General features: G+C 50.3%; 2 protein-coding genes and 1 pseudogene across 3 annotated transcripts in view; 1 reads left to right on the plus strand and 2 right to left on the minus strand.

Annotated features, from left to right (window-relative positions):
* Nucleotides 1-7,657, minus strand: part of LOC310835699 (calcium/calmodulin-dependent protein kinase type IV-like) — a 38,973-nt gene extending 31,316 nt beyond the window's left edge. The window contains exons 1-2 of the mRNA XM_083720623.1: nt 7,449-7,657; nt 6,520-7,095 (exon numbers count right to left, since the gene is read on the minus strand). Of these exons, the coding sequence (XP_083576749.1) occupies nt 6,520-6,620 (101 nt within the window). The 5' untranslated portion in view covers nt 6,621-7,095; nt 7,449-7,657. The remainder of the gene's footprint in view (nt 1-6,519; nt 7,096-7,448) is intronic.
* Nucleotides 1-22,651, plus strand: part of EFNA2 (ephrin A2) — a 264,065-nt gene that overhangs the window by 35,793 nt on the left and 205,621 nt on the right. The gene's annotated exons all lie outside the window — the stretch shown is intronic.
* LOC310835919 (prohibitin 1 pseudogene) lies at nt 19,412-20,599 on the minus strand (annotated as a pseudogene). The gene has a single exon. The product of its transcript is annotated as a prohibitin 1 pseudogene (transcript).

The following is a 22,651-nucleotide window of genomic DNA, read 5'->3' on the forward strand; positions in this document are numbered from 1 at the left end:
CGGTTTCGGTTTCATTATTTGCTGATGTCTTGAGAGTTAACTTTGATGCGCACTACCGTATCCCAAAGGATTATTGAATATTTCTTTTTATATATATATAAGCCGTTCCGTTTCAAAGCTAAGACTTTTTGTATCGGATCAGATTATTATAAGGCGCGTGGTCTTCGTTGTACATTTCGTCGCTGCAAACCGCCTTGCAGCAATATACAAAATGGCGCCGTGCAAATTAAGAGTGAAATGGAAATGATAGGAAACAGCCGCTCTTAACATCCAGAAGGATGGTGGAAATCGCGGCGTCTCCGGATTCTGCACCAGATATACTTCCTGTCGCTAAGAATAGCCTGGTTTTGGCATCTGTTCTGCCGAACCTCATTATCCTCAGCAGCAGGTGGATGGGAAAGTAAAATTAGCTGTGCTCACTTTGCCCCTTCCCTCCCCAGATCCTTTGCAATCTCATCCTGCCCACATCTCTGTATATTTCCAGCAGCATAAGCAAAACCGACTTTGAGACATCAGATACTGACAAAATGCCCGAAACTCCATCTTTGGTGGAGATGGAGCAACAGGAGCCAGGAGTCAGGATACTGGCCCAGCTAGCTCAGCATTGTCTGAAATGATTGGCGGGCTGTGGTCATTTCCAAAACAAATAAAGTGGTACCTTGGTTGTCAAACTTACCGTATTTTTTGCTCTATAAGACTCACTTTTTCCCTCCTGAAAAGTAAGGGGAAATGTGTGTGCGTCTTATGGAGCGAATGCAGGCTGCGCAGCTATCCCAGAAGCCAGAACAGCAAGAGGGATCGCTGCTTTCGCTGCGCAGCGATCCCTCTTGCTGTTCTGGCTTCTGAGATTCAAAATATTTTTTTCCCTGTTTTCCTCCTCCAAACACTGTTTGCGTCTTGTGGTCTGGTGCATCTTATAGAGCGACGAATACGATAATCTGTTCTGGGAGGCTGTTTGACTCCCAGAACCATTTGAAAACCAAGGCGTGGCTTCCGATTGAGCGCAGGAAGCGCTTGCAGCTGATCAGAAGCAGCATCGGACGTCCGCAAAACATCTGCAAAACAGAACACTCCCTTCCAGGCTTGCGGCGTTCAGGAGCCAAGCCGTTTGACAACCAAGGTTCCACTGTAGAGCAACAGTCCAGTCCTCATGATTCGGAATAAAGGGCTGATTTAAATAGGAACCTAGGAGAGGAGCCTTTTAAAGTCTGATTTACACCTCCAGTGCTCCTCTGCTGCCCCCTTGCCTTTTAGTGTCCTACGAGGTAACCCCACCGCCCTCCAGGGGGCAGTACTGCTCACTTTAGGAATGTCTACTCTAACCATTACACGACACTGTCCGTCCAGACACATTTCCATGCATTACGCTGAGATTCACCTGACATGTTCTCCATGCACATGGAAAGTTATAAAGGAGGGTAAAAGAAGAAGAGATAGATAGGTTGAAATTCTTGTAGGATGCGATCCATGAGAGGCAGTCAAGTATAACATTCCTGGTAATGCTAGAGAAGACATGCGAGGGAATGTTTGGTCCAGCCAGTCGAAACTTCCTGTTCCTCCTGGCTGGAGCATCCTTTCTTTTGCATGTGATAGAAGGTGGGCGTGGCCTCACCTGTCCAGGTAACGAAAGGACGAGTCACGCAGCACCCTTCCCTCTTTTTGACTTCCTACTTCATTTGACTAGCTTTTAGCTAGGGCTCTGCTAGCTCTCAGCTAGCAGAAGCACTGGGATTCTTCACCCAGATGGGGTAGATCCACATTTACATATTTGTAACTAAGTCTGCCTTCAGGAATCCAACTGTGATCTGATGTGAGTCAACTTCTTTTATTGAGTTTGAATAAGATGGTCGTGTCTTTATTCTTTGAAGAGGGATTCAAGGGAACTTACCAGGAACATACAATTCAATCTGGAGACAGACTGAGTTGTATAATAGTGAGAGGCTCAAACAAGCCTGCAACCAACTATCTGCTACTACTCTGGGACACAGGTGGAGCTGTGGGTTAAACCACAGAGCCTAGGACTTGCCGATCAGAAGGTCAGCGGTTCGAATCCCTGCGACAGGGTGAGCTCCCGTTGCTCGGTCCCTGCTCCTGCCAACCTAGCAGTTCAAAAGCATGTCAAAGTGCAAGTAGATAAATAGGTATCGCTCCAGTGGGAAGATAAATGGCGTTTCCGTGCGCTGCTCTGGTTCGCCAGAAGCGGCTCAGTCATGCTGGCTGCATGACCCGGGAACTGTACGCCGGCTCCCTCGGCCAATATAGCGAGATGAGTGCCGCAACCCCAGAGTCGGCCACGACTAGACCTAATGGTCAGGGGTCCCTTTACCTTTACCTTTAACTCTGCTACATAAAGGAACTTGCTAGTACAAGTTAGGAAGGATATTGATAAACAATATATCCTCTCCTGCCCCCCTGAAGCTCCCCACAATTCTTTGAAAGCTGAATTTTGCAAGCAGAGCGACCTTGCACATTGTGAAAGGGGGGCTGGAGTCACGACTACAGAGGAGAGGCATGCTTAAGAAAGGGCTTTTGCAGAATTGCAGATAAACTCTTAAGTGAAAGCATCTGTTCTTTTCTCACTCCCATGAGCCAGATGGAAAATTAACAAAGGCTAAGGTGTCTGTTTGTTCAATTTGGCTGAGCATGCCTTAAGAGAGATACCTCGGAGGCGGTGGCAAGACTGAAAGAAAGGCGATGAAACAGTGAAATGAATTCTGCATTTTCTCCCTCCCTCCCTGGGAGAGCCAGAGAGAGAGAGAGAGAGAGACTATGTCCCTAATTAAGGATTTACCCAACGGCTCTGTTACAGCCACGCACTGATCAGGATTAATATCCCCCAAATATAAGCGTTTTAAAAACACATCTCAATGTGTATTTACCAGAAGAGCATGCCAGGAGCTTCCTAAAGACCGAACACATTTACCCTCACTGCCGCTTGAATGTTCACCAAGTGATTAAACACCACCCAAGGAAACTAAAGGTAAAAGGTAAAGACCCCTGACCATTAGGTCCAGTCGTGGCCGACTCTGGGGTTGCGGCGCTCATCTCACTGTACTGGCCGAGGGAGTCAGCATACAGCTTCTGGGTCATGTGGCCAGCAGGACTAAGCCGCTTCTGGCGAACCAGAGCAGCGCATGGAAACGCCGTTTACCTTCCTGCAAGAGCGGTACCTATTTATCTACTTGCACTTTGACGTGCTTTCGAACTGCCAGGTTGGCAGGAGCAGGGTCCGAGCAACGGGAGCTCACCCCGTCCATCGCGGGGATTCGAACCGCTGACCTTCTGATCAGCAAGCCCTAGGCTCTGTGGTTTAACCCACAGCGCCACCGCCGCTTGAATGCTCACCAAGAGATTAAACACCACCCAAAGAAGCTAAATATCCTGCAAAACATCATCACTATCTGTGTTGTGTAGTGGTTAGATTGTCGGGCTACGACCTGAGAGAGACCAGGGTTCAAATCTCTGTACTCGGCCCTGAATATCCCAGGGGGTGTGGCTTTGGGTGTGGCCAGCCTCTCAGACTCACCTACCTTGCAGGGTTGTGGACAAAAATGGCAAGAGGGGGCTTGCTCTTCAGGTTAATGAAAAAAGCGAGCGAGAGTTGTTTTATGATTTGTTATTGTCAGTTCAAAGCAGTCCTTGGCAGCTCGGCCGGGGTGTGAGACATCTGCCCAGGCGTCTTTCTGGTGGCAGGCATGCACACCCAGAGGTGCAAAATGCGAACCGGTGCTTATCGGCTGCTGAGCACAATGGGATTGACTCCCATGCAGAGTTTCACAGCTTTCGTTGTGAAAATCAAAGGGGGGCGGTGCAAGGTGGGGTGGGGTCTGAACCCCGAAGGGCAAAAGACGGGATTGCCCGCTAAGCAGATTTAAGCACGTGCTTAGGGGCAGTAGCACAACAGGGGCACGAAAAGGAAAAAGGAATATATATATTTTTTGAAAGAATTAGACATTTGCAGACACATGCGGCCCTCCAGACCTTGGTGTCTGGGCCACAAAACTCTCCCAGGCCACACTCCTCACCAACCTCCCACAGAGCTGTTGTCGGTAAGTGTAGACAATACTGAGCTAAATGGGGCAATGGTCTGATTCAGTAGATGGCACTTTCTTAATTTCCTATTTAAATTCAGAACCACGAGGACTGGAATCTTACAGTACATCACCTAACAGTATGCGGGTGGTAACACCTAACAGACGTGGGTGGTGCTGTGGTCTAAACCACTGAGCCTCTTGGGTTTGCCGATCAGAAGGTCGGCGGTTCGAATCCCCACGACGGGGTGAGCTCCCGTTGCTCTGTCCCAGCTCCTGCCAACCTAGCAGTTCGAAAGCACACCTGGGCGAGTAGATAAATAGGTACCACCGTGGTGGGAAGGTAAACAGTATTTCCGTGCGCTCTGGTTTACGTCACGGTGTCCCGTTGCGCCAGAAGCGTTTTAGTCCTGCTGGTCACATGACTCAGAAAGCTGTCTGCGGACAAACACCAGGTCCCTTGGCCTGAAAGCGAGATGAGCGCTGCAACCCCAGAGTTGCCTTTGATTGGACATAACTGTCCAGGGGTCCTTTACCTTTACCTAACAGTAAGGGAACTCCTATGGTTGGGGCAATCTGCTTTGCTGGCAGATTTCCCAAATTCAGTCCCCTAAAGCATCTCTGGGGGAGGGGGGCTGGAAATATTTCCCCTGCCTGAGACCCCCGGAGAGCCGCTGCCATACCGTGTCAACAATCCTCGCGCCATTCTTTGTGTGCCTCCTCCACATGAGGTCTGCATGTTGGCAACACGAGAGCAGGGCCTTTTCTGCAGTGCCTCTGCCATTTGTAGAATTCTCTCCCCAGAGTGGCTTGCCTGGCTCCTTCATTATACACCTTTAGGGAGCAGGCAGGGCCAGATTTAGGTTTGATGAGGCCCTAAGCTACTGAAGGTAATGGAGCCCTTTCTATGTCCAGCTGTCCTTTGTCAAGAACAAATAGTTGCTGTTTTTGTGTGTTGAATATATGCTATATGGTCATTTATGGACCTAATAGGTATCTAATGCCATTTGCAGATAACAAATAGGAGCTTACCCAACACTATTGCTGGATGTAGGTTTTCTTTTATTGTTGTTTTTTTTATCTCATATTTCAGAAATGTACATCCAGGTTTTTTCCCCCCCTTTAATTTTTTTGGGGGGCCGCCAAGAGAGTGGGGCCCTAACCTATAGCTTGCTTAGATTATACGTAAACCTGGCACTGGGAGCTGGCAAAAACATTCCTCTTCGACCAGGTTTTGGGGTGATTAATATTCTGGAAGGGAGGGTTATTGGTTCGCTTTGTTTACGTTCTTTTTTTTTATTCTGCATTTTGTGTTTTCATGCTTTGAACCGCCCTGAGATCTCTGGATGAAGGGCAGTATGCAAATTAATAATAATAATATTAATAATAATAATAATAATAATAGGTGGAGCAGTGACTCAGTCTAAAGCACCTGTTAAAACCAGCCTTTTATTTGGAAACATGAGGACTGGAATCTTGTTACTGTTTTAGAGGAAAGACTGCAGCTCAGCGGTAGAACACCTCCTATGCCTGCTGAAGTCCTGGGTTCAATTCTCAGCGGCATTTCCGAGTAAAGTTGGGAAAGGTGGCCTGCCTGAGAGCCTGCAGAGCTGCTGCCCACCCGTGTAGACAGTATGGGGCTAGATGGACCAATAGTCTGTTACAGTATAAGGCGTCCTACGTCCCAACTTAAAACCAGTCCTGTATTCGAATCCACAAGGCATGGAATCTTACAGGGAGTTTCCAAACAGCGAAGTAACTCACACAGCGTAGCGCTTCAGCACCTGCTTTGGATGCAGTAGGTGCCGGGTGCAATTCCCGGCATCTCCACGTAAGCCAAAATCCTAGAGAGCTGCTGCCAGCCAGTGTAGACTGTACTGAGCTAGATGGACTAGTGATCTCCAGAATAAAATGGCTTCCCACCCCTTTGGTCCCTCCAAAGTGTCATGCATGCCGATGATAATACAGTGGTACCTCGGGTTAAGTACTTAATTCGTTCCGGAGGTCCATTCTTAACCTGAAACTGTTCTTAACCTGAAGCAACACTTTAGCTAATGGGGCCTCCTGCTGCTGCTGCGCCGCCGGAGCACAATTTCTGTTCTCATCCCGAAGCAAAGTTCTTAACCCGAGGTATTATTTCAGGGTTAGCGGAGTCTGTAACCTGAAGCGTATGTAACCCAAAGCGTATGTAACCCGAGGTACCACTGTAATATTAATATTAATAAATTCATTTATACCTCTCCCATCTGAGAGGCTCCCAGCAGAATATTAAAAACACGATAAAACATCAAACATAAAAAACTTCCCTAAACGTGTCTGCCTTCAGATGTCTTCTAAAAGTCAGATAGTTGTTTATTTCCTTGACATCTAATGGGAGGGTGTTCCACAGGGCGGGCGCCACCACCGAGAAGGCCCTCTGCCTGGTTCCTTGTAACCTCACTTCTCGTAATAATAAACAGCCAGAAGGAATTCTAGATCCCATCCTTACCTGCCGAGTTCCGCGCCCATGATGTAGAAATCCTCAAGGACTGTATCCCTGCGGGATCCCTCGATCCAGTACTCGTCCTCCAGCGGCTTTGAGGTGGGCATATTTGGGGCAGAGGCGAGGGTCCTTCCCAGAGGCGAAGAGGCTGGCTTTTCGCTTGGCCCTCTTAAAACATCGCAGATGGGCAGGCAGGGAGGGAGCGCCGGAGATGGGAAAGCAATTTCCAGGATTATCCGGGGAGGATCAGAATGAACGTCCTCAAATCTCCCTTCCTCCGCTTCCAGCTCCACACAAGAGGGTGGCAGGTGGGCCTCTGCTGCGCTTCTCCGCCGGCTGGATGGAGCCGCCTCACACGCTCCTTGCACGCTCGTTTTGCACGAGGCTCCCAGCTGCCTCCTGCAAAAAAAAAGGCAAGCGAGTCTTTGCCTTTAGAGATACCCCTTGAGGTTTTGGGGTGCCTGAGAACCCCTGCACGCTCTCTCACTCAGGCCTGGGTTGGCCACCTCCTCCAGTTAAGGTGATGGGGTTTCTTCTGCTTCTTGACAAAGTCTCCGTCTTTTTCTACATCATGGGGATCACCTTGAGGAATAATAATAATAATAATAATAATAATAATAATGTACCAATCTGGCAGAGTAGGACAAGTCAAGTTATTCCTGTTCCTCAGGCTCCTGCCCCAAACCACCCTCTCTCCAGGCCATTGCTAATATTTTTAGGTGTGGGGGGTCTAACCCGGAGAAGAACGCACCCCCACCCACTCCAGTTTCAAGATTTAAATCCAGGATTGCTGCAAAACCCCTGTTTTGCCAGGTGCCCAAGAAAAATATATGGCCCTTGCTTGCTCCTCTCCAGTAATTATAACAGTTACAGCATCTATATTTGGAAAATAAACCCCACAATATCAGCATGGAGGTGCCGGCGGCTTTCCAAACCTGGGCTGCAGCCTTCCTTTCGGCGAGGTTCAAGTTTCACATGGCGGTCTCCCTCCGGAGCGGTCCTCCGCTCCTGCTCTGGTGGATGATGCTCAGAGGATGCTCAGAGACCACGCCCGGGAGAGACAACATCCCGGTGACCTCTATTTGAGAAAGTGTGGCTTGCCAGCTTCAGCCTTAACTCGGCTCGCTCCTGCCACCCAAAGGCGCCAGCGTTTCATTGCCGCTTCCTCCGGAGCTCCAGAGCAGAGATGCTGCAGCATGAGGAACTCATTTCGTATCCAGCCAAGCTGGGGGATCAGGGAATCGTACCATTGCAGAGTTGGAAGGGACCGCTAGGGTCATCTAGTCCAACCCCCTGCAATGCAGGAATCTTTTGGGACTCAAAACCACGACCCTGAGATTAAGAGTCTCGTACTCTACCAACTAGGGACGCGGGTGGTGCTGTGGGGTAAACAACAGAGCCTAGGACTTGCCGATCAAAAGGCCGACGGTTCGAAACCCCGCAATGACGGGGTGAGCTCCCGTTGCTCGGTCCCTGCTCCTGCCAACCTAGCAGTTCGAAAGCACACCAGCGCGAGTAGATAGATACCGCTCTGGCGGGAAGGAAAACAGTGTTTCCGTGCTCTGCTCTTGTTTGCAAGAAGCGACTTAGTCCTGCTGGCCGCATGACTCATGACCCGGGAGCCGGGAGCTGTACGCCGGCTCTCTCGGCCCGTGAAGCAAGATGAGCGCTGCAACCTCAGAGTCGTCCATGATTGGACTTAACGGTCAGGGGTCCCTTTACCTTTACCTTTAGGTCTAAACCACAGAGCCTAGGACTTGCCGATCAGAAGGTCAGCAGTTCGAATCCCCGTGACGGGGTGAGCTCCCATTGCTCGGTCCCTGCTCCTGCCAACCTAGCAGTTCGAAAGCACGTCAGAGTGCAAGTAGATAAATAGGTACCGCTCTGGCGGGAAGGTAAACGGCATTTCTGTGCACTGCTCTGGTTCGCCAGAAGCGGCTTAGTCCTGCTGGCCGCATGATTCTGAAGCTGTACGCCGGCTCCCTCGGCCAATAAAGCGAGATGAGTGCCGCAACCCCAGAGTCGGCCACGACTGGACCTAATGGTCAGGGGTCCCTTTACTCCTTTTACCTTACTCTACCAACTGAGCTATAGCAGGTTTAACCTGACTGTATGCTTGTGAAACATGGACCACTTATAAACGGCAACTCTCCTTTACACTTCCTGACATTACGAACACCAGAAGACCGAAAGGGGCTAGCCCAGCCCATCTAGTGAAACATGGACCACTTATAAACGCCATCTCCAACTCCTCAGAAGCTTCCATCAACGGTGTCTCAGAAAATTTTTACACATCACTTAGGAAGACCGGCAAACTAATACCAGTGTCTTGGAAGAAGCAAAGATCCCCAATGTCAAAGCAAGGATTCTTCAACATCGACTTTGTTGGACCGGTCATGTTGTGCAGATGTATCTTACTCGCCTCTTCTCCAAACTAAAAAAGCAACTTTGTATCAGGAGGTTTTTAACGTTTCATTTTTAAAATTATGCTTTAGTGTGTGTTGGAAGCCGCCCACAGTGGCTGGGGCAACCCAGCTGGACACGCAGGGTATAAATAATAAAATGATTATTATTAAATCATTATTATTATTTATTATTAATATTAAGATTGCCGGAAGAAATATCAACAACCTCAGATATGCAGATGACACAACCTTGATGGCAGAAAGTGAGGAGGAATTAAAGAACCTTTTAATGAGGGTGAAAGAGGAGAGGTTTGAAGCTCAACATCAAATAAATGAAAATCATGGCCACTGGTCCCATCACCTCCTGGCAAATAGAAGGGGAAGAAATGGAGGCACTGAGAGATTTTACTTTCTTGGGCTCCATGATCACTGCAGATGGTGACAGCAGCCACGAAATTAAAAGATGCCTGCTTCTTGGGAGAAAAGCGATGACAAACCTAGACAGCATCTTAAAAAGCAGAGACATCACCTTGCCAACAAAGGTCTGTCTAGTTCAAGCTCTGGTTTTCCCAGGAGTGATGTATGGAAGTGAGAGCTGGACCATCAAGAAGGCTGATCGTCGAAGAATGGATGCTTTTGAATTCTGGTGCTGGAGGAGACTCTTGAGAGTCCCATGGACTGCAAGAAGATCCAACTCTCAGTCGGAAATCAGCCCTGAGTGCTCACTGGAAGGACAGATCCTGAAGCTGAGGCTCCAAGACTTTGGCCACCTCAGGAGAAGAGAAGACTCCCTGGAAAAGACCCTGATGTTGGGAAAGATGGAGGGCACAAGGAGAAGGGGACGACGGAGGACGAGTTGGTGGGACAGAGTTCTTGAAGAGGCCAAGATGAGTTTGACCAAACTGCGGGATGCAGTGGAAGACAGGAGGGCCTGGCGTGCTCTGGTCCAGGGGGTCACGAAGAGGTGGACACGACTAAACTACTAAACAACAACATTATTAAAAGGGCTCGAATGCTGCCAGCTTTCTTCCTAGGGAAATTGCTTTATGTTCTATAAATCATCCAACATCCAGCTTTGCGGAGATGCCCTTGTGATCAGGTGCTGTGGCAAATCCTACTCAGCCTCCTCTTCTCTTCGCTTGGGCGTCCTCCGGGCAGTCGCTGGTCTTTGAGTTGCCCCCCAACCACCCCAAAGAGAGGTGCTTCCTTACACTGCCCCACAGGGGCCTGGGACTTGTCTGTCCATTCCCAACAGCAAGGGCTGGCGGACTGGCTGGCTGCGCTCCCTTGCCCGCTTGCTTGCCCGCTTACTTGCTCCATGGCCGCCTCAGCCCCTGCACCCAGCACCCCTTGGCCAAACCCAGAGGCACCACTCGCCTATGGAGCTTATAGCCAGGGGTGCTGCAATAAACAGCTGTGCCAGCCTTTCATAGAATCATAGAAGAGTTGGAAGAGACCCCAAGGGCCATCGAGTCCAACCCCCTGCCAAGCAGGAAACACCATCAGAGCACTCCTGACATATGGTTGTCAAGCCTCTGCTTAAAGACCTCCAAAGAAGGAGACTCCACCACACTCCTTGAAAGCAAATTCCACTGTCGAACAGCTCTTACTGTCAGGAAGTTCTTCCTAATGTTTAGGTGGAATCTTCTTTCTTGTAGTTTGGAACCATTGCTCCGTTTCCGCTTCTCTGGAGCAGCAGAAAACAACCTTTCTCCCTCCTCTATGTGACATCCTTTTATATATTTGAACATGGCTATCATATCACCCCTTAACCTCCTCTTCTCCAGGCTAAACATGCCCAGCTCCCTTAGCCGTTCCTCATAAGGCATCATTTCCAGGCCTTTGACCATTTTGGTTGCCCTCCTCTGGACACCTTCCAGTTTGTCAGTGTCCTTCTTGAACTGTGGTGCCCAGAACTGGACACAGTCCTCCAGGTGAGGTCTGACCAGAGCAGAATACAGTGGCGTCTCTGCCTTTGGAGGCAACGACACGAGAGGGCATCAGAGGAGGGAGGGAAGAGTAGAGGGGCAGAGAGGCCAGTGTTGCCCATGGCACCCTGACCATCCTTCAAGGCACCCCAGGAAGCCATGGCACACGGGTTGAAGACCACTGCTGTAAGCGAAGGAGAGACCAGGGACCTTTGCCCAGCCCTAGAGATAGATGCAAGTCCTTATATTCCGCTGGGCAGCTGCTGTCGTGGGTAATGGCCACAGGGCGGGGCTATTGGCCTCTTTATCAGTGTCGTTGTGGCTTTTCCTGATGGGTTTCATTCTGTGTTCCTATTTGTGTTCCTGCTTTTCTGTGTGGATACCAATTAAAGCGGCTCGTGGCAAAAGTGAAAAATGGAAAACGGGAATGTAGAACAGGGGAACTTAGCTAAACTGAGTCAGGCCAATTAATAATACTAATACTACTATTTTAAGACAGCATCTTAAAAAGTAGAGACATCACCTTGCCAACAAAGGTCAGTATAGTAAAAGCTATGGTTTTCCCAGTAGTGATGTATGGAAGTGAGAGCTGGACCATCAAGAAGGCTGATTGCTGAAGAATGGATGCTTTTGACTTCTGGTGCTGGAGGAGACTCTTGAGAGTCCCATGGACTGCAAGAAGATCAAACCTCTCCATCCTTAAGGAAATCAGCCCTGAGTGCTCCCTGGAAGGACAGATCCTGAAGCTGAGGCTCCAAGACTTTGGCCACCTCATGAGAAGAGAAGACTACCTGGAAAAGACCCTGATGTTGGGAAAGATGGAGGGCGCAAGGAGAAGGGGACGATGGAGGACGAGATGGTGGGACAGTGTTCTCGAAGCGACCAGCATGAGTTTGGCCAAACTGCGGGAGGCAGTGGAAGACAGCAGTGCCTGGCGTGCTCTGGTCCAGAGGGTCACGAAGAGTCGGACACGACTAAACGACTAAACAACAACAATACTACTATTGCTGCTACTGCTACTGCTACTACTACTAATTTATTACTTATACCTCACCCATCTAGGCGGCTCCAAACCGAATATGAAAAACACCATAAAGCATCAAACATTAAAAGCTTCCCTAAACAGGGCTGCCTTCAGATGTCTTCTAAAGGTCAGATCATTGTTTATTTCCTTGACATCTGACAGGAGGGCGTTCCAAAGGGCAGGTGCCACCACCGAGAAGGCCCTCTGCCTGGTTCCCAGTAACGTCACTTCTCACAATCAGGGAACTGCCAAAAGGCCCTCAGAGCTGGACCTTGGTGTCCAGGCTGGACAATGGGGGTGGAGATGCTCCTTCAGGGATACTGGGCTGAGGCTGTTTAGGGCTTTCAAGGTCATCACCAACTCTTTGAATTGTGCTCACTCCGTGATCCTCAAATGAAGGGGGACATCTGAAGGCAGCCCTGTTTAGGGAAGCTTTTAATTTTTGACGAATCATTGTATTTTAATATTTTGCTGGAAGCTGCCCAGAGTGGCTGTGGAAACCCAGCCAGAAGGGCGGGGTATAAATAAATTGTTGTTGTTGTTCAGTCGTTTAGTCATGTCCGCCTCTTTGTGACCCCCTGGACCAGAGCACGCTAGGCCCTCCTGTCTTCCACTGCCTCCCGCAGTTTGGTCAGACTCATGCTGGTAGCTTCAAGAACACCGTCCAACCATCTCGTCCTCCGTCGTCCCCTTCTCCTTGTGCCCTCCATCTTTCCCAACATCAGGGTCTTTTCCAGGGAGTCTTCTCTTCTCCTGAGGTGGCCAAAGTCTTGGAGCCTCAGCTTCAGGATCTGTCCTTCCCATGAGCACTCAGGGCTGATTTCCTTCAGAATGGATCGGTTTGATCTTCTTGCCGTCCATGGGACTCTCAAGAGTCTCCTCCAGCACCAGAATTCAAAAGCATCCATTCTTTGGCGATCAGCCTTCTTTATGGTCCAGCTCTCACTTCCATACATCACTACTGGGAAAACCATAGCTTTGACTATACGGACCTTTGTTGGACCTTTGGCATAAATAAATAATTATTATTATTGATGGTTCCAGACCTCATGAACCAAAGGCTGATTTAAAAAGGAAGACTGGAAGCTGCTTTTTCCCGAGCCACAACCTTGCTGCATCACTGACTGCCCTGCACTGAGTGGCAGCAGAGCTCCAGGATTTTGGAAAAGGGCTACCTTCTCAGCCTTACCTAGGGTCTGAACCCAAGACCTTCTGCCTGTGAAGCAGAAGCTCTACCGCTGAGCTATGGGTCTTTCCCCAAAGTGAAGGCCTCTCTTTTAAGATCAGCGCAGCACATCTTCCTTTGTTTTGCATTTAAAACCTTTCCAAAGGAGTAAAGGGGTGAAGGCGTTAAACCTTCCAGCGGGGAAAGGAATTGTAACATCAAGACGCAGCAGATCACAGGTTAAAAGGCGCCTGGATTTTATCTTCTCCCTTCTTTTAAAAAGATGTTGGAAGGCAGACGAGGGAGAGAGAGAGAAGGATGGGGGTGCACGATGGAGAGCCGGACCCCCAAGCTTTGGAATGAGGGGTGCAAAGCCTTCAGAACGAGGGAAAAGCAATGTCTTAAAAGGAGACCCAGATTGATGCAAAATCTCACTATCTTCAAGCCTCATTTTCAAAGTTTAACTGCCAAAAGGGTCAGTAAAGCTGCCTGTCTTGTCCCCCACTTTCCCTCCCCCCCAAAAAAACCCTGCTTCCTTCTCTGTAGGTTGGCAAAGGGATCAGACCAATAGGCCTGATTTGGTATAACCCAACACCCTATATATCCCTATTCACATTCCCACCCACCCCCAAACCATAAGAACTGGAATCTTGCTTTATTTTAAAGGAAAATATTCAGCGGTTAAGGGACATGGGTGGCGCTGTGGGTTAAACCACAGAGCCTAGGACTTGCCGATCAGAAGGTCGGCAGTTCGAATCCCTGTGATGGGGTGAGCTCCCGTTGCTCGGTCCCTGCTCCTGCCAACCTAGCAGTTCGAAAGCACGTCAAAGTGCAAGTAGATAAATAGGTACCACTCCGGCGGGAAGGTAAATGGCGTTTCCGTGCGCTGCTCTGGTTCGTCAGAAGCGGCTTCGTCCTGCTGGCCACATGACCCAGAAGCTGTACGCGGGCTCCCTCGGCCAGTAAAGCGAGATGAGCGCCGCAACCCCAGAGTCGGCCACGACTGGACCTAATGGTCAGGGGTCCCTTTACCTTTACTATTCAGTGGTAGAGTACAGATTTTGAAAGCAGATGGCGCCAGGTTCAGTTTGCCCATGGGGCAGGGCGCACTGCGGGGCCTCCGGAGTCTGCCTGCCTCCTCCCACTCAGCCGCCCTACAGCTGGGGGGGAGGCAGCAGGTGGAACATTTGGGCAGCACGGAGCCTGCGCCCAAGCCACCGTGTCTCTCCCAGGATAGATGCGTGGCTCAGGCACACTGCAGGCTCTGCGGTGAGTGCCGCCTGGCATTTTGTCACCCCCTCAGTGGTGACACCCGGGGCGGTCCGACCCACTGCACCCCCTTCCTCCGCCCCTGTGAAGGATGCTGAACTAGATAGGCCTCCTTTGGCGCAACCCAGCTGCTGGGCTCTTCTATGGAACCTCCAGCTCCAGAGACAGTCTATCTGAACTCCTAGGTTCTTTGGGGTATTATGTTCTTAAACAGATCCATAATCTGATGTGGGTATAGAGAAGATTCCCTGGAAAAGACCCTGATGTTGGGAAAGATGGAGGGCACAAGGAGAAGGGGACGACGGAGGACGAGATGGTGGGACAGTGTTCTCGAAGCTACCAGCATGAGTTTGACCAAACTGCGGGAGGCAGTGGAAGACAGGAGTGCCTGGTGTGCTCTGGTCCAGGGGGTCACAGAGAGTCAGACATGACTAGACAACAACAGCATAAGGTCTGCATCCTATATTTTGGGGCAGGGTCCAGCCATGCCGTCGGGTGACTTCAGACTCCGGTCTTTAAAGCTTGCGTACATCTTAACCCAGCACTGCTCCGGCCCTTGGCGCTTTGGGGCCCGCAGCACATCTCTTAATCCGGCCCAGCCCACCTCTCCCCTAGTGCTCAGGAGACCAGGCAGAGAAGCTCTGAGTGCCGTATCCGCCGCAGCATGTAAAAGAGGGTGTTAGAATTCTCCGCCAGCCCAAGGACATTCTTCCGCCTCTGGGATCATCCATTTGCAGGCTCCCAGAAGGCAGACGATGTCCTTGCATCGGCGAGGAATTCTAACACGGCCTTTCTCTTGTACCTACAAGGTAGGAAATTAGCGCTCCAGCAGGGGCAAGCGAATGAGGTCGCACCTCGCCATGGGTTCCTCTGACGGCGTTCTGGATATTGAATATGCGAAATGCGTGCTAATGGGATTTTAATAACACGCTCCATTTCTTCCGGCTGGTTAGCAAGCGAGGAGTCGGCCCTCTCCTTCCGCTCCTCCGTCTGGATTCGACCCTTCCAACCCGTTGCGGCAGGGGCTCTGAGACTCTTGGATCTGGGGGGCGATATTCGGCTCCCAGAATTGTCAGACTTGGCCCCCGGCAAAGGGCAGCACAACAAAATTCCCTTTTTTGCGGTGCTGGGAACTTGAATCCGGCTCCCTCGACACACGGTTCTCCCCAGATCTGGCTCGCAGATGACAACGCTTTGGCTCTCAGCCACCGGTGTTCACCGAGCTGTGAAAAGGGAGGGGAGTGGAAGACTGATTATCTCATGGAATCGTAGATTGGGAGAGTTGGAAGGTAACCAAAGTTCCATCTAGTCCAGCCCCCCGCAATGCCGGAACATCATGTGGGGGGTTCAAGGACAGTGAAGAAGGAAGAATGAATGAATCAACCAACCAACCAACAATAAATAAAACAATAAATACGATAGACAAAGAATAGAAATAAAATGTCAATTATATAAAATACATTTTGGGGTTTTGAATCAATAGTCAAATAGTGGACCTTATTCTGATTGTCAAGAGAAATTACCGTATTTTTTGCTCTATAAGACTCACTTTTTCCCTCCTAAAGAGTAAGGGGAAATGTGTGTGCGTTTTATGGAGCGAATGCAGGCTGCGCAGCTATCCCAGAAGCCAGAACAGCAAGAGGGATTGCTGCTTTCACTGCGCAGCAATCCCTCTTGCTGTTCTGGCTTCTGAGATTTAGAATATTTTTTTTTCTTGTATTCCTCCTCCAAAAACTAGGTGTGTCTTGTGGTCTGGTGCGCCTTATAGAGCGAAAAATACGGTGCATGGTAGTGGCTGGGCGTTGTGACGTTGAATGAATAAATGAATGAATCTTTATTTGCATCAGCCATCGGTCATAGCAAAAGAACAACGATATGATATACAAAGAATAGAAAGAAAAAGTCAATTATATAAAATACATTTTGGGGTTTTGAATCAATGGTCAAATAGTGGATCTTATTCTGATTGCCCCAGCAAAAAACCTTGCCACCTTTGCTGTCACCTGCTCATCTTGATCTGCCCGGAGAGAGGACACTGGGGCAGTGGCTGGGCGACCCGGAATGGACAATATAGGAGGGGTGATAATCTCATTCCTCAAGTCTTTATAAAGGGTGCAAGCCAGAAGGGCATGCGCCACCGATTCGGGACTGCTATCTCCACAGGGACATAAGCGTTTTTCGTGTGGAATATTTGGAATCATCCCTCAGGTGCAGCCGAGGGCAATACATTCAATGTTGCAAGAGTAAAAGAGCGTCTTTATTTTGGAATTGCTAGGTTATGCAGATAGGGTCCCAGAGAGTCGAAATGTGAAGGTGGAAAACAGTCGTACCATGGACAAAATTTCCTTATTGTGGCCAAGTTGTGATGACGCTCAGATTGCTTCACTTTTCCTATAAAAGAAAAGTTGCAGTCGTTTCGAGCCAGGTTGTTGCTCACCAACGGCGGCTGGAGGTTAGCAAGACCGGACTTGTCTGCAGAACAACTGGCGCGTGGACCTGAGAGCCACGCCGAGGTTGGCACCCGGAACCCCCCGCCCTCTGCTTGGCTGCCTCTGCTTCTCTGGTTCTGGACTGTGGTCTGCCTGCCGAGGTTGGACACTGAGTCCCCACTGGAAAGAAGTTGTTGTTTAGTCGTTTAGTCGTGTCCGACTCTTCGTGACCTCCTGGACCAGAGCACGCCAGGCACTCCTGTCTTCCACTGCCTCCCGCAGTTTGGTCAAACCCATGCTGGTAGCTTTGAGAACACTGTCCCACCATCTCGTCCTCTGTTGTCCCCTTCTCCTTGCGCCCTCCATCTTTCCCAGCATCAGGGTCTTTTCCAGGGAGTCTTGTCTTCTCCTGAGGTGGCCAAAGTCTTGGAGCCTCAGCTTCAGGATCTGTCCTTCCAGTGAGCACTCAGGGCTGATTTCCTTCAGAATGGAGAGGTTGGATCTTCTTGCAGTCCATGTTCCCTTAATTCAGAACAATGAGGACTGGAATCTTTATTTTTAGAGGAAGAACCATTGCTCAGTGAGAGAGCACCTTCTTTGAACACAGGAGGTTTCAGGTTCAACCCCCCTAGCATCTCTAGGTAGGGCTGGGAATGCCCCCCCCCCTGAAACTCTAGATTGCTGCTGGCTGTCAGTGTAGACAATACTGAGCTGGGTGGATCAATGGTCTTGACTTGCTAAAAGGCAGCTTCCTATGTCCCTATAAGCCTTTCACCCGCAGGAAAAGGCTGGGTCTCAGGCAAGTCAAGACCATTGATCCACCCAGCACGCCCCAGGCTTTGGGATGCAGGCTGCTGTCTGCAAGCCTTGAGAGCCCGGTGGGAACTCCCACGGGCTCCCACGGCTTGCGGATAGCTTCCTGAAGCCTGCATTTGCCCCATAGGACAGCGCGCCCCAGGCTTCGGGCTGCTGGCTGCTGTCCGCAAGCCTGGGGAGCCCGGCGGGAACTCCCGCGGGCTCCTACGGCTTGCGGATAGCTTCCTGAAGCCTGGAGAGCAATAGGGGTTGGTGCGCACCGACCCCTCTCGCTCTCCAGGCTTCAGCAAAATCCTGCATTCGCCCCATAGGATGCACACACATTTCCCCTTCATTTTTGGAGGGGGAAAAGTGTGTCCTGTAGGGCAAAAAATACGGTAATTTCGGGCCTGGGCAACTCAGACCAGCTCAGAAGAAATGCCAAAAATGCCACAGAGGAACCAGAGAGGGCAGTGGTAGGATGGGGAAAAGGGAGCCAATTCCATGTTTGCAGACCTGCTTGGCAGTGTCCTCTGTTTAAACATATTTATTTATTTGCTGTGGATAAAACACTGAGCTCGGCGGATGGTGGAGATGAAACAGTGATAAATAATCATTATCCTTAGACAGCCATCTCTCTCTCTCTCTCTCTCTCTCTCTCTCTCTCTCTTTCTCTCCCTCCCACCCCCCTCCTCTTCCCTCCAGCTCAGAGAAACTGGATGCAAATCCAGCCGTCCCACCAGCCCCCTCCCGAAATCTCAGGAACATAACAGGGACACCAGAAGGACATGAGACAGAGTCAATGTATTCCGTTTTCCAGGGGAAAAAGAGATATGAAACGAAAACCAAGCAAGGCTCTCTGTTTGAAAGGAGTCATTGGCAGTCAGGAGACGTCAAGGAAGCCTGGAATTGTCTCAGATATGAGGAAAAATAATATTCTAATAGAGATACTTTCTGAGAATCCTGGTTGGGTTATTTTCTGTGCCTTGTTTTTAATGTGGGGACTTTGGTTCGCCATTTCCTTTCAGATAAGATCTTCTGCCCTCCACCCTCACCAGCCCAGTCATCATCGCCACAAAGATGTATTTATTTCTCTGCAGCCCACTCAACTATAGAGCTTTCTAAGCACCATCTAATAAGACCCCGTGTCCTTCTCAAAGTAGAACCCCCATTAAAATTACCAGGACTACGTAGTCACATCCATTGCAGTTGTACCTCGGAAGTCGAAAGTTCCAAAACCAAAGCGTTCCAAAACCAAGGCGCGCTTTCCCATAGAAAGGAATGCAAAACGGATTAATCTGTTCCAGACTTTTAAAAACAACCTCTAAAGCAGCAATTTAACCTGAATTTTGCTCTCTAACAAGACCATTAGTGCATAAAATGAAAGCAATAATCAATGAGCTGTACTATAAAATAAATAAGACAGTATTGTAGAGGATAAAAATTTAAATTAAATATTTTTCATACCTGCACTGGTGATAGTCATTGTTTGGATGGAGGACTTTTATCCATTTGCGCAGTCACACAATCAGTCAAATCAGTAGCTGAACTGGGTTCCACACAGTCATAAAAACAAATGAACCGAAAAAGCCTCAAGAACAAAAACGCAAAATAGATGGCAAAAAACAAAAGAGCCAAGCTTAATCTGTTCCGGAAGTCCATTTCACTTCTGAAATGTTTGAAAACCAAGTTTCGGCTTCTGATTGGCTGCAGGAGCTTCCTGTGCTCAAGCGGAAGCCAGGTTGGACGTTCGGTTTCCGAAAAATGTTCACAAACCAGAACACTCACTTCCGGGTTTGCGGCGTTTGGGAGCCAAGCCGTTCGGGAACCAAGCCACCACTATATAATTTATATATATAAATAAACAATGAAAACAAACAGAGGGATTTCCAATGCATTTTAATCAGGACATCTTGCATTTTCAATCCCCCTAAAAATGGGGAAAGCTTTAAAACTGCGGCTAAATCTATTAGGGCGGGGATGCCGGCTTCATTTGCTGGGCTGGCTGGACGAACGTGGGCAGGTAGGTGACGTTGCGAGACGGCGCAAGGTGGAAAGCAATGTCCTCGGCTGCCTCGAGCTTGCGCAGTTCGATGAGTCCGTCGCCCGCCGAAGCCAGCGAGCTGGCGATGAGCTGAGCGGCCTTTGCGTCGCCTTCGGCGGAGAGGACCGCCGCGGCTTTCAGCTGCTCGGCCTTCTCCACCATGAACCTGGCCCTTTCTGCTTCCTGCTGGGCCACTTGCTTCATTTCGACGGCCTCCACAAACTCCTTCCCGAATGTAAGGTGCGTCAAGGAAACGTTGTCCAGGACGAGACCAAAGGGGGCTGCTCTTTCCGCCAGTTCTTCACTGACCTGCCGGGACACCAGCTCCCTCTGGGTGATCAGCTCGCCGGCGTCGAAACGAGCCACCACCGACTTCAGGGTCTCGGTCGTGATGGAGGGCAGCACCTTCTCGTCGTAGTCCTCGCCCACCGTGGTGTAGATCCAGGGAAGCTGCGCTGCCACCGGCCTGAACAAGATCCGCAGGGTGATGTCCACATTCTGTAGATCTTTGCTCCCGGTGACGACTGGGATGTTGCGCGGGCGAGAGCGGCAGTCGAAGATGACCGGTTTCTGCACCCAGGGGACAAGGAAGTGGCTCCCTTCTCCCACCACAACGTCCTGGACGCCCCGGAAGCGGTCAAAGATGACGGCCTTGTGGCCCGCATCCACGGTGTAAACAACAGAGTTGACTATGCCACCGGCAAGCGCCAGACCCAGGCCTAGTCGGCTCATGGTCTCAAAGATCTTGGCGGCCATTGGGGTCTTCACGGCTCCTGGTGACCTGAACTCCACGTGAGCGCTCAGCCAAGTCCCCCGGTCGTTCTGTGTTCATGTAAAATCTTTGCCCTCTCGCCTACGGGCCGCGATGCCCGATGGAATCGGCAGCCCTTCCCATCACAGTGGCAAAGCAGCGAAGGAAAGTGGCACATGCCCAAACCCATGTGCCCCAAATCTCGAACCCCCATATCAGGGTGTCTTTTGGGGGCTCTCAGGGGTTGACACCCTTGTGACACCACCGGGGTCTGCCTTATGATGTCACCGCCCCACGACATCGCCGAGCCCTGCTTTGTGATGTCGGAAAAAGAGGCTCCAAGACTTTGGCCACTTCGTGAGAAGAGAAGACTCCCTGGAAAAGACCCTGATGTTGGGAAAGATGGAGGGCGCAAGGAGAATGGGACGACAGAGGACGAGATGGTGGGACAGTGTTCTCGAAGCCACCAGCATGAGTTTGACCAAACTGTGGGAGGCAGTGGAAGACAGGAGGGCCTGGCATGCTCTGGTCCAGGGGGTCACAAAGAGTTGGACACAACTAAACGACTAAACAACAACTGGAAAAAGGACAGGAAATGGTGCTGATTGGAAGTGGGCAGCGCGGCCAATCCCAAACTTTTGCAAGCACAGACAGTATTGGAAGAGGGAATCGTGTGAGACCGCTCTGTCAGCGTCGAGAGCACCAACCATCATGGATGTGCAATAATTTTTAAAAGGATATCTAGGAGGGATTGTATGTTCTTCCACAACTGTCAGACGTGGTCTGCTTCTAAACCACTGAGCCTCTTGGGCTTGGCGATCGGAAGGTTGGCAGTTCGAATCCCGACAATGGGATGAGCTCCTGTTGCTCTGTCCCAGCTCCTGCCATCTAGCAGTTCAAAAGCACACCAGTGCAAGTAGATAAATAGGCACCACTGCGACGGGAAGGTAAACAGCATTTCCGTGTGTTCTGGTTTCCGTCACAGTGTCCCATTGCACCAGAAGTGGTTTAGTCATGTTGGCCACGTGACCCAGAAAGCTGTCTGTGGACAAACGCTGGCACCCTCGGCCTGAATGCGAGATGAGCACTGCAACCCCATAGTTGTCTTTGACTGGACTTAACCGTCCAGGGGTCCTTTCCCTTTTTACCTTTTACATCTGAATAACAGTTGTTGGGATCACACATGGGCAGAGTGGCTCAGGTTCTGCTTAAGGCATCTGGTTGGCTGTTGTTCTGGTCCCGAGGGTTAACCGTGAGGCGAGGTCCGAGTCCAGTCTGAGGACGAGGGTGCAGTAGGGAGACAGGGTGAGGTCAGGAGCTCCGGCAGAGAAGCAGGACAGGGTGCAGGCAGGAACTGGCTACCAACAATGTTGCTCCCGCAACTTGGGACTGGCTGGCTTTTATCTGCCCTGAGGCATAGGGCGGCCCCGATCCTCAGGTGACTCGCTTCTCCTGGCCTGGAGGTGAGCACTCCTCCTGCGGGAACTTAGTTCCCTCCGCCTCTCTGCCCTGAGCCTCTGCAGCTCAGGAGAGGCTGGAGGGTTCCCGGACCCAGAGGCAACCTCACCTTCCCCTGATGGGGCTGAGAGTGGAGCACCTACAGGCAACGGGTCCTCCACCCCCTCAGGAGCCAGAGTGCCTGCACCTGAGGACCCAGCACAGGTGAGGACCCTTCAGGCTCAAGCCCCAGCCCCGGCTCAGCTGGTTCTGGAGGCGGGGACTCCTGTGCAGGCTGGGATTCCTCAGGTTCAGCCTCCGAGTCCGAATCCCAGGCCATCACAGCCGTTGTGAGGAGAGGCTGCTGGACCAGAAAGACCATTTCCTTAATCCATCACACTCTTCTTAGGTTCTTGTGGAACCTCCAGGTTCAGAGACAGTCTATCTAGATTCCTAGGTTCTTAGGGCATTTGGCCACTGTGAGAAGAGGATGCTAGGCTCGATGGGTCCCTTTTGGTCGGTTTCCGCTTCAGGGCTTTTTCGACGTTCCGGCGTTATTTCAACTAAATCTGTCCTCTCGTCCAGCCAGTTCCGCTTTGGGCTTTGTCGAGACTGGGGAATCGCCCATTTCAAATCGAGACGCTTAGCTCTCCATTCGTTTGACTTGAAAAGAGGAAGGAAATTAATTATTTTGTTCTCTCATTATGCCGGAATAAAATCTTATTTTAAACGGGAACGGAATCGACTTCCTGGGACTACTTTACATCTGTGGAGGGAGGACACCTGATGACCTCCCTTCCTTTTGTTCACTTAAAAAATAATAATAAAGCACGTATATTTAATTTCTCCACTGCCCTGCTCTTTCTAGAAATAGAGAAAAGGGGAATTAAA

Source organism: Podarcis gaigeae (assembly GCF_964106915.1).
Source record: "Podarcis gaigeae genome assembly, chromosome: 18".
NCBI lineage: Eukaryota > Metazoa > Chordata > Lepidosauria > Squamata > Lacertidae > Podarcis > Podarcis gaigeae.